The sequence below is a fragment of the Rhizophagus irregularis genome, chromosome 5 (assembly GCF_026210795.1).
Source record: "Rhizophagus irregularis chromosome 5, complete sequence".
In the NCBI taxonomy this organism is placed as follows: Eukaryota; Fungi; Glomeromycota; class Glomeromycetes; order Glomerales; family Glomeraceae; genus Rhizophagus; species Rhizophagus irregularis.
The window spans coordinates 3469988-3481601 of record NC_089433.1 but is presented as its reverse complement, the minus strand read 5'-3'; the positions used below and the strand labels follow the sequence as shown (position 1 = coordinate 3481601).

Sequence of the window (11614 nt, the reverse complement as noted above, 5' to 3'; positions counted from 1 at the left end):
GGTACGTAGGGTCATTTTTTTTTCGTGGTTATGCTAGGGTAGTCTCCTCACTCCTTATTGCGCTTTAATTTCAAATTATTTGATCTTCGATTTTTTAAGAGAAATTGCTCATAACATTTCTTCGTAACTATAATTAATAAAAGAAAAATATGCTGCTTATTAAAAAAAAGTTATAGCTTATTTACTTTCAAATTGTAATAGTATGTTCGATTCAATTTCATAATAATGGTTTCATACGATAAATAATTACGGTAAAAACCTTTTTTGTATTGGTTAGTAATCGATAAATACAAAATATAATGAATTATGTATAGTAAACTCGTCTACATATTGTTGTTACTGCTTCCATAAACAACTTATCGCGATTGAAAAATAATGTTGGTGAAACAGGTGTCTGCAGGACCCCTGAATACAGAGATAATTTTTAGTACTATTGTACATAAGTGTAACCATGTGATTATTACCGCAGAGGCTCCAATTTTCCTTAAATAGTATGTTGGCTAATTTGGCATTTTTTTCATTTCATTTTTTTCTTTCTTTCACAAATAATATAATGGCGATATGTAAAAAATGTCGCAATTATAATTGTCATTATTATGAATGGTGCAAACCATGTCTATTAAGGTATTTGAGAAAAAATTTCAAAAACTGGACCAGTGGAAATGGAAAAATTGATAATTTAATTCGAGAAATGCAATTAAAAGTCGATTCCTTTGATCATGCTATATTTGAATGGATACCATATTCCCAGTTTGATGATATTAAAGGAAATAGTATGAATAGGTTATGTTTAGCAATATGGAAAGATGGTCCATTACGTTATGAATTTACTGAAAATAAATACATAAGAAAAAAGAATATAAATATTGCTTTAAAATATATCTCTAAATCTCATAATATTGCAGATGAGGTATGAACTTTATAATTTTATTATAATTACTTACATTTATATAATAACATTTTTTTATGCCTTAATAGGTCAAATTTTATAATAGTGATATATTTGGGATATCTCAAAATCCAGATACAAATGGTTATGCTCTTGTTCTTGATAATGTATATTGTATAAAATGTGGCCGAAAATTTACATCCTATGCCAAATGTTCAACATGTAAAATACGGTATAGTTGGGATCAAAAAATTAATAATATAATTCAAAAAATACGATTCGAACTTGATTCTTATGATAAATTTGAATGGATACCATACGAACAGTTTTATAATATTAAAGAAATTGATAAAAGTAGTTCTGCTTACTCAGCATTATGCAAGGATGGTCCATATCATCGTGATATTAATATAAATAAATATATAAGAATTCGGAACGTAAAGGTTGTATTAAAATATATTGATTTACACTATATCATTTGTGAATATAATTGGGTATGAAATTTTATAAATTTGAATTAAATACTTAATAAATAATATAATAATAACCTATTATGTTTTAATAGATAAAAAACCGTTCAGATCGTAAAATATATGGAATTTCTCAAAATAAAAGTGATTATATATTGGTTTTTGAAGGTAAATATTGTGAATACTGTGAACTGCCTACTACATACAGTGAATGTGAACCGTGTCAGATGAATTATATTAAAAAGAATTTTACATACTGCATTGATAAAAATAAAAAAATTGGAAATTTAATCCGAGAAATGCATTTAAAAAATGATTATAGCGGTATAGTATTTGAATGGATACCATATGATCAATTCAATAATATTAAGGAAATGGACGAATGCGATTTTACTAGTAAAATTTATTCAGCAGTATGGAAGAATGGTCCATCATATTATATTGGTAAAAACAAATATGTAAGAAATTTAAATCAAAATAAAAGTATTACCTTAAAAAATTTATGTGATCCACAAAATAATATTGATGAAATTCTGAATGAGGTATGTAATTTACCACTAGATTTTATTATAAATGAATGAATTTAAACAATAATTTTTTTCAAAATTGATAGATTAAGAATTATTCAGATTGTGAAGTATATGGAATATCCCAAGATTCAGATACAAAAGATTATATTATGGTTCTCGAAGCTGGATATTGTGACAAATGTGGACTATATACATATGGTAGATGGTGTAAACTATGCCGAATAAATTATTTTAATAAAAATTTTACAGTTCATGCTGATGAAAATGAAAAAATTGACTATTTAATTAAAAAAATGCAATTAAAAAGTGATTATGATGGCATAGTATTCGAATGGATACCATATAGTCTGTTCAATAATATTGAAGAAATAATCAAATCTGACTTTACTGAAATCTATTCTGCAGTATGGAAGAAAGGACCATCATATTATGGAAATCAGATTAAATATATAAGGAATAAAAACAAGAATAAGAGAGTTACTTTTAAAAAAGTATATAATTTACAAGATATTGCTTTGAATGAGGTAAGAAATTACTTATAAATTAAATTTAAAATTTTTTAATATAGTAACTGAATATGGCAATTTTCATATTTAATAGGCTAAGGATTATTCAAATTGCAAATTATATGGAATATCTCAAGATCCAAGTACAAAAGAATATTTTATAATCTTTCAGGATGAATATTGTGAAAAATGTAGTAGAAAATATATAAATGTAAATATGAAGTTATGTCCAATATGTCAATACAGTGGAAATGAAGTGATTGACAAATTAATCCAAGATATGCAGTCAAAAATTAATTCTTATGATGATATAGTATTTGAATGGGTACCATACAATCAGTTTAGTAATATTAAAAAAGTAGGCGAGGGTGGCTTTGCTAAAGTATATTCAGCTATATGGACAAATGGTCCATTGTATTATAATAATAGTTATAATGAATATATAAGAACTCAGAATAAAAAAGTTGCTTTAAAATGCTTGCATAACTCACAAAATATCTCAAATAAATTTTTAAATGAGGTAAGAATTTTCTTTATTACAACTTAATTATTTCAGCTATTTATTAGTGATGATAATTTTTATTATTTGTAGGTTAAAGGATATTCAACTAAAAAATATGGTAGTTATATTAATAATAATGTCCTTAAAATATATGGAATTTCACAAAATCCAATTACAAAAGATTATATAATGATTCTTGATTATGCAGAAGGTGGAAATTTTGATCATTGGGCAAATAAAAATTACAAAAATTTTGATTGGTCATATAAATTAACAACTTTATGGAATATTATTAAAGGTCTTAAAGAAATTCATCAAAATCAGATGGTTCATCGCGATTTTCATACAGGAAATATATTATTAAATGCTATTTATGTTAATAGTTTAAATGATAATAGTGTATATATTTCAGATATGGGATTATGTGGAAAAGTTAATGATATTAATCAAAATAATATTTATGGAGTTATGCCTTATGTAGCTCCTGAAATATTAAAAGGAAAACTTTATACTCAAGCAGCAGATATATATAGCTTTGGTATGACTATGTATTTTGTAGGAACTGGAAAACAGCCATTTTCTGATTGTGCACATGATCAATATTTAGCAATAAATATATGCAACGGAGTTAGACCTGAAGTAAATGAACCAGAAATACCAAAATGTTATGGTGAATTAATGAAAAATTGTTGGGATTCAAATCCAGACAATAGACCAAAAATAGCTGAAATTCTTGAATTAATTGATCTATTTTTTTATTCATATAAGTATGATAAATTTGCTTTCAAAAGAATTGTGAAAGTTAAAAAAGAACAACAACATTATGAAATTGAAAAACAATTCAAAGAAGCAGAAAAATACAGAAAATCACATCTCACACCATTTGACGAAAGTAAACGATTAACTACTCATCCACAAGCTTTTTATACATCACGATTACTTAATCCATTTACAAAAGACCTTCCAAAAGATGATAATATTGGAAATAATTCAGTAGAAGTAATTGATTTTACAAAGTAAGTACTGTTTTAATTTTTGTTAACAATTCTATAATTGTATTATAAATTGAATAAATTTTTTGTATATTGTAGTGATGAATGAATGAGATTTAGAATGATATAAATGATATAGTAAAAATAAAGTTGAAATTAGCTACTAGTTATATTTCAATTTAACTAGATATATTACGTAATTTAACATTTTATTTATATTTATATTTTTATTTTTTCACTTATATTTATTTATTTATTGCTTAACACTGATTATAGAGTACTATATGTAACTTTGTTTTTACATAATAAAGTCAGTTCGTAATTGAGCGAGATAACTTCGAAATTTTTAATTGACTGGAATTTGGCTAAAATTTAGAAGTGAATTCTTTAAAAGTGGGTATATAATAAAAATAACAAATAAGGATTAATAATCTAACGTTCGAATCTTTAAATAATTTTCTAACAATAGTAATTATCCTTTCGTTTAAACATTTAAGATGAACCGACTTATTAGTTGAATTTGTGAAGCAATATTACGTAATATCAGTTTTATATATGCTCTTACTCACTCTATGTAAGATATAGTGAATTAAATAAATAAAGTATGAGTCTAACTTAATTTGAAGTTTCGATAAAATAATTGTTATTCAAAAGTATTAATCTTCATTATTTTGTCAAAATATCACTCATGTGTGATTTTTTTATTTATTCAACAGCTTCAATAATAGCTGTTACTTCAGACCAAAAGCAATTGTTTCTTTGTTGGTAGTGTTGTATCTTTACATTATTATATATATTGACCATAATTTTGCAATTCATTATTTTCGCTAATTTCAAGATATTTATTTTAATGCTTGAGTAATTCTATGTTGTATCTAGATTTTTTTCCCAAATAGAAAAATGTGTTCAGGTTAACGCAAAATTTTATAATATATATTTATTTATATATAAGTACAGAGCGAAAATAACATTTATAATAAAAGTTTACTTTTGAGATTTCTATACTCATTTTTGAAAAAGTCATCACTCCTCAATAATATTTTTAATTAATTTCATTATCGTTAATAATGAATTATTAGATGATTAAGCAATTATTCTATAAGTTTAGATTTATATAGTAATGCAGGCGAAACCCGGCTATACTAATTTTCGCTCCAGGTTCCTATTGGATCCAATGTGGAATTAGCTCTGATCCCATGTAATAACGGCAGAAGACATGGGTCCGGATGATTAAAATGATTACAAGTCAAAAAATTTCGGATGTTGATCAACCGGACTCGGTTCACCAGCCAACTAGGGACGTTGTAGGACTTGTGGCTCTTTTCATCATAAGAAAAAGGCAAAATAATCGACCAATTAAATGTTAAGTGTAAAAATATACTGTATTACTACTTAAATCGATGGGTTTTTATATTTCCTGATGTTTCTTTTTTTTTAGATCATATTATTAATTTTTTTTGAATTTTTTTTTCGGTCTTTTTGGACCGGATTATTATTGTCCTTTTTTTCAGAATTTTTTTCGGTACTTATTTTTTTTAAAACCGATTTCTTTCTTTATCCTTTTCTTTTTCTTTACCCCAAATTTTTTTTTTCTTTTTTCTTTCGTTTTGGCTTTTTTTTCTTTCAAACCGAATTTTTTTTTCCGAATACATTCTTTCACCATTTAGGTTTGGACCGGTGATCAGATCAATGTTATGGCGACATGACAATTGCCATTTTTCTGATTCTTACTATTAATAATAATAATATTTTTTGGGGGGAATTTTTTTTTTATGGGTCGTTATAATTAATTTTCTGTGATTTTTTTTTCATATTAATTAGTGTGATATTTTTTTTTCTAGAGGATAAAAAAAAAATTTTTTTCGTAACAATGTAATAACAAACTACTTATACAAAATTGTTTTTGTAAATATGTAACAACAAACTACTTATACAAAATTCTTTTTGTAAATAATTTGTAAATTTCACAGTATTGCTTTTAAAGTTTAAAAAAAAACTCCCTAATTTCTTGAGTCTTGACAATAAATCATGAATTTTATGGAATAACTCAAGATTCGGAAACCAAGAATTATACGATGATTTTAAATGATATGTGACAAATGTAAAATATGCATGTAGTACAATACATTTTCAGCAAACCTTAAAAAATTGGACTAGTGGCAACAATGTTATTGATAAATTCGTTCAGTTATCAACACATGGAGTATTTAATTCTTAAGAAAACATTAGAATGGATACCTTATAAAGGATTTTATGATATTAATGAATATACTAAAAAAAATGAATTTGGTAAAGTATATAGAGCAAAATGGATAGATATATGATCATAAACATCAAAATTGGAAAAGAGAAGGCCAAAATAATTCTTAAAAGTATGAATAATCCAGCAGACGTTATATCAAAATAAGGTAATTAATTTATTGGTTAATAATGTTTTTAATAATTTTTCACTAATTTAATCTAAAGGAAAAAATTAACACAAAATACAATAATGAATATCAATAATATCACGTTTTAAAATGAGTTATAACTGTTATGTATGAACTTATTTAAATTTTAATAGCACCAATAATTATAATTATTGCTAATATAATTCTACCCTAATACACTTTTAATTCCAATCAAAATACCGACAACAATAATTATCATCAAATTTTTTTACTTCAACACAATCATTGATTATATCAACTTTATGAATTTCTTTAAAATATAAAATATAATAAACAGATATTGATGTTTGATGTTTGTCCTTCCATCTCTTAAAGAAAGTTTTCAAACTTTTCATTTTAATTTTAAAATTATCCAATTTTAAAGAATTTAAGCTTGAAGGTGCATTTATTACTAATATACAGTATCTAATAATTTATCATAAGAATCATTATAATAATCTTCACATACTATAACTAATCTTTCTAATTGAGAACATGTTGAGAATAATTTTTCTAATTCCCTGATAACCAAATGATCATCTTGATAAAACAAAGCAACTGATTTTAGATTTGGACAATATTGAGTAATGGACTGAATAAACATTAACCCATTTTTTTTCATGAAAATCATGTTTAATTCTAATTTCTCGTAAACTTCCTTTTGTTGATTTAATAAATATTGCTGCTTCATAAATATAACCACCATATAATTCAAGATACTCAAGATTTGGTAAATTTGGCTTCATTAAACTTTTATCCACAATTTTTCCATTAATTTTTAAAGTTTTTAAGTTAACAAATTTGGTAAATATTGGACAACAAAATTTAATTGGGCAACTTAAATGAATTAAAAGAATGGAATCTGCTTGCTTTGTTAAAGCTTCTCCAATCCCTTTACATGAAATTTCATATGAAGCTTTGAAACCACATTTGAAATATTTTAAATTCTTTTGTGCTTTAATTAAAGTAATTAATCCAGGATTATTATCATAATTACAATATTTTATATTTAAATATCTGATAATCTGATATTATGACAAATTTGTGCCAACTTATCAAGTTTAACAAAAGTATAACATTTTAATGTAGTAACGTTTAAAAAACACTTGCGTAATTCTGGAATATTACAAAGTTCTTGATCAACATAATCACTAAATATTATAAGTTTTTTAATATTAGGAGAATAATTAAAAATCATTTTAAATAATTCCCGTATGAATTTATTCTTATCATGCGTATTTTGTGCAATAGCCACAATACTAGTATTTTTTAAAGTTTTAAGATAACTAATATATTTGAATAAAGGTTTATGAGTATTGATATCCTTATTTATTAAATGAAGTTTAATTTCGGGTGGTAAAAATGAGGTTATAGTTCTATGTAAAGATATTATTCTTAAGAAACTTCCAAGGATTTTTCCAAAGAACTGGTACAACCGTTTCACACCAAAGTTTATTTATCAAAAGACAGGAATATAATGATTTGACATCATATTCTAATTCTTCAAAAATAATTATAAGACAATCTTGTGAGAGTTTTGACATTTTTTTTTTAATATTTAAAAAAATTTGGATTTTGTTTTTTTAAGGCGAACTTTTAATATTTATACTTGGCACTTTGTGTTGAGTAACTGTTTTATCAGGACATAATCTGTATAAGACAAATTTATTGCTTTGTAAAATTTAATTAATTAATTTGGGTCATAAGATATTGATAATATATAGTAAGGGAAAATATAATCATATATTAATATTAAACTTTACACAATTATGACTAATATTTTTTAATGGTTGCATCATGCATATGATGATACCTAGATCATAATTACTAAATATAATTGATTTTGTTTATAATTTCTGGGTGAATTTTTAATTCTTCATAAATATAATAATTTTCTGGCTCAATTTTATTTTATCTTTCAATGATCAATTGATATAATTATCACTAACATAGTTATAGGAAATTGGCAAATTTACTATAAAATAAAATTTAATATATTTGGTAATATGATTAGCAGAGGAAAATGTTTTCAAATCATGTCGAATATCAATATCATCCTACATATATCTGATATGGTGTCTAAAAATTATCCAAGTATCCAACATGAGGTCCAGACATCAGCCGGCATAATATCCAGACACCTGAAGACGGCTTCTGATCAGCCAATTGACCTTTGTTTTTATACCGATTTTTCTGCGCAATGTTTAACTCGCTATATCTGAGCGAATAAAACGTAGTGAATAGAATATTAGCGATGTAGAGCAGCGCATAAATGGGAAAAATACACTACATACAGGATATTAATCTTTGGCCAATATACGCAAGTGTTTTTAACACATTATATAAATTCAATATTTTGAATTTAAATAATTATAATCTATTCAATAACGCCATTTGGTAAATGATGTTGCAAAATATAAACCTATACAATAATCAAAGATATGATTCAACAATAACAATACCATTTAAAGAATTTGCGCCATTAACGACGTTAATTTCCCTCATATTATGGATGTAAATCCACCAAAAGAAGGTACACTCTATCTCGAAGTAGGTATCATATTTAAAAGTTTATTTCAAATATGCAAAAAAGTCTTACTGTACATAGATTATAGTGCTTTTTGATTACAGTATTATCAACGTGTAATTACTTAGCATAAGAACCAACCATGGCAAATTATTATGTATATTAAATGATTGAGGTAAATTATTAAGACAAAATATTATTAAACACAGCTTATTTCCAATATCAACACAAAAATTGAATTAATAAAAAGAAATATGGAAGCGTAGCAAAGGACTGTACAGTAGAGTCCATATCAAAGTTCTTTCACGCCGCGTGAATGACCAATCAATTTTTAAGATCATGTGTAACATGTTGAACACAGTGAGTATCATGTGATTATAACGCTACGCATCACAACGGTAGTAATAATAACAAAGCGATATGAAACGTCAGAATTATAGATCGTGACATCATGACTTGTTGTTCTATTATCGGTAATGGTAGTTTGATTTTTGTAAATACTCCTCATAGAGATTAATTATGTCTAATCATAGCGTTAGTAGATGAATAAAGAACACTTTAAATTTACGAATTATTTTTTAGCAAAATGATTATACATTTCTAATTATATAGCCACGTTTATTAGTACATTTTCGAATTAAAGTGATTAATTGATTATAAAATCAATACCAGGCCCTGTTACTTCTGAGAATATTTTTTAAATTGATTTTATGGAATTGTTTTATACAGCTTTTGATATATCAATCAATTTAAAATTCAAACTCTGCGATCAATGAAATATTTAATTAAACCGAATACTAACCATAATATATATGTATAGATAACCATTTTATAAATTGCATTTAATAAAAAAATTATTATATTAACAAATTTTTATGTAATTTGATTTTAATTATCAATTTCAATAATGGTTCATTATTTATAAAGTAAATCATTAAAAAGTTTTTTATATGAACCAGCAGTAACCAGTTTTTGTAAGAATTCTTGGGATGAAGTTAAAGAATCTAATTAACAGCAAACAACCAAGTATTTTGTGCAGTTCCCCATTTTATTACATGTATCCAAATTTCAATTTCTCTCATTTGTAAATCGTCTATTTTAATAACTAGAACTAGAGATTTTTTAGTAAAATCAAATGATTTAAAGGTGATTTCAGTTAGTAATAAAATCAGTACAAAATTGTCGAAGTCTTAATGAGTTTATCAGATTTTAAACTAATTTATTAAATATATCCAAGATTTTCTTACTTTATCTGCAACAGCAAAAACTTTCACTTGAAGTATCCTGTACATCCAACGAAAGAATACCGCCATAAATATACCTATTACAAAAACCCAAGTTAACAAATGATTTTTACGTTAGATTCTTCACCAACTTTAGTTATAATATCATAAAATTCAATTGTTCATCATTTTCCAATAATTCCTTATTAATTTGTAAAAATTGAATTGATATTTTAATAATTACGATATTTGAAACAAAAAAAATAATGTATTTTTGAATTAGGAGAGAAAAAAAATTAAAAATAGTTATTATTTAAAATGGAAATTACTTGACATAAACGCGAAGAGAAAAATAATTATCTCGTATTGACAATGCGCTTCAAAGAATTAAAGATTACTATCATATTATTTAAATTTATGAATTTTGTTTGACAGAACTTATGATAAAATTATGAATTCCTAAGAAATACAAAAGAAGAAATTCATTCATATTTAATGTTTCTAATAATAAATGTTATCACGAAGTATTTATGGTGTAATTATTTTCAAAAATTTTATAATATTAAAATGAATACTGCTCCCCTGTACGTAAATTTTAACAAGGTTTGTCTATACAAAGAGTTATCAACTGAATTTTGTTTCATATTAAACATTTGACAAAATAGTAAATTTTCATACTGAGATATTGTTAGCAAAATATGAAAACTCTAAACTTGATATATTTAAAAAAACAAGCTGATACTAGTCTGATACTACTTTTTTGTATAAAAGCTTTTAAAAAATTCACTTTTTTTTGTAACATAGGATGATAATATTTTTTTTTGAGTATATCTTTACTGAGTCCGGTCCGATGATCTTTCTGAGTCCAGTCATGTAAATTTTTAGCACAGTCATGTGAATTTTGATGCAAACCGAATTTAAACTTTGATTGGACTTCGCTAACATCGGACTGAATTAACTGTGCTGAGTCCTGTGATTTTGATCAATCAGATCGAACAAATTTACATGACCGATCTACATTTTATTTTTTCTCTTGTATTTAATAATTATTAGTTTAGATTTAAATAAGCATTTTTTATACAATAAAATGATTAAAAACTTTAACAAAATTAATTGCATCTTAATTTATTGAAGCAAGAGGTCCTAGCAATTTATACTATATCATTACTAAAACTATTATCTCATTAAATATTTAATAGTAAAAAAATTTTTTTATAATAACTTTCATTATAAAGCGAACAGTAAAAAAAAAAAGTCGTGCTCTATAATCAATCGGACCCAAGTAATTTTAAGTGAATCACTGGACCGCAAGGTCCAATGATCCGGACCCAAATTCACATGACTGTGCTAAAAATTAACATGATTGGACTCAGGAAGATCATCGGACTGGACACCGTAAGGCATAACCTTTTTTTAAAAAAATTCCGAAGGAATTCAAATATGGTAATTACTTAAAAAAATATTGTTGAATATCTTTGTATCGAATAGTTCATTGTAAGCCACCATTGCCGTATTACCCATTATGAGGTGGAAAAAGTTTCGTCAA

At 25.0% G+C, this 11614-nt stretch overlaps 2 protein-coding genes across 2 annotated transcripts; one reads left to right on the top strand and one right to left on the bottom strand.

Moving 5' to 3' along the window:
• Nucleotides 1-519: 519 nt before the first annotated feature.
• Nucleotides 520-3998, top strand: OCT59_025275 (uncharacterized protein; the record flags this gene model as incomplete). Its single annotated transcript, XM_066137370.1, has 9 exons — nucleotides 520-910; nucleotides 979-1383; nucleotides 1455-1901; nucleotides 1973-2413; nucleotides 2490-2651; nucleotides 2736-2915; nucleotides 2988-3435; nucleotides 3604-3913; nucleotides 3989-3998. The coding sequence occupies exons 1-9, from the start codon at nucleotides 554-556 to the stop codon at nucleotides 3996-3998; spliced, it is 2760 nt and encodes a 919-aa protein (XP_065991982.1). The 5' UTR covers nucleotides 520-553.
• Nucleotides 3999-6854: 2856 nt separating this feature from the next.
• On the bottom strand, nucleotides 6855-7862 carry OCT59_025274 (uncharacterized protein; the record flags this gene model as incomplete). The annotated part of the gene is made up of 3 exons (XM_066137365.1): nucleotides 6855-7343; nucleotides 7412-7604; nucleotides 7765-7862. The coding sequence occupies 3 exons, from the start codon at nucleotides 7860-7862 to the stop codon at nucleotides 6855-6857; spliced, it is 780 nt and encodes a 259-aa protein (XP_065991981.1).
• Nucleotides 7863-11614: the final 3752 nt, after the last annotated feature.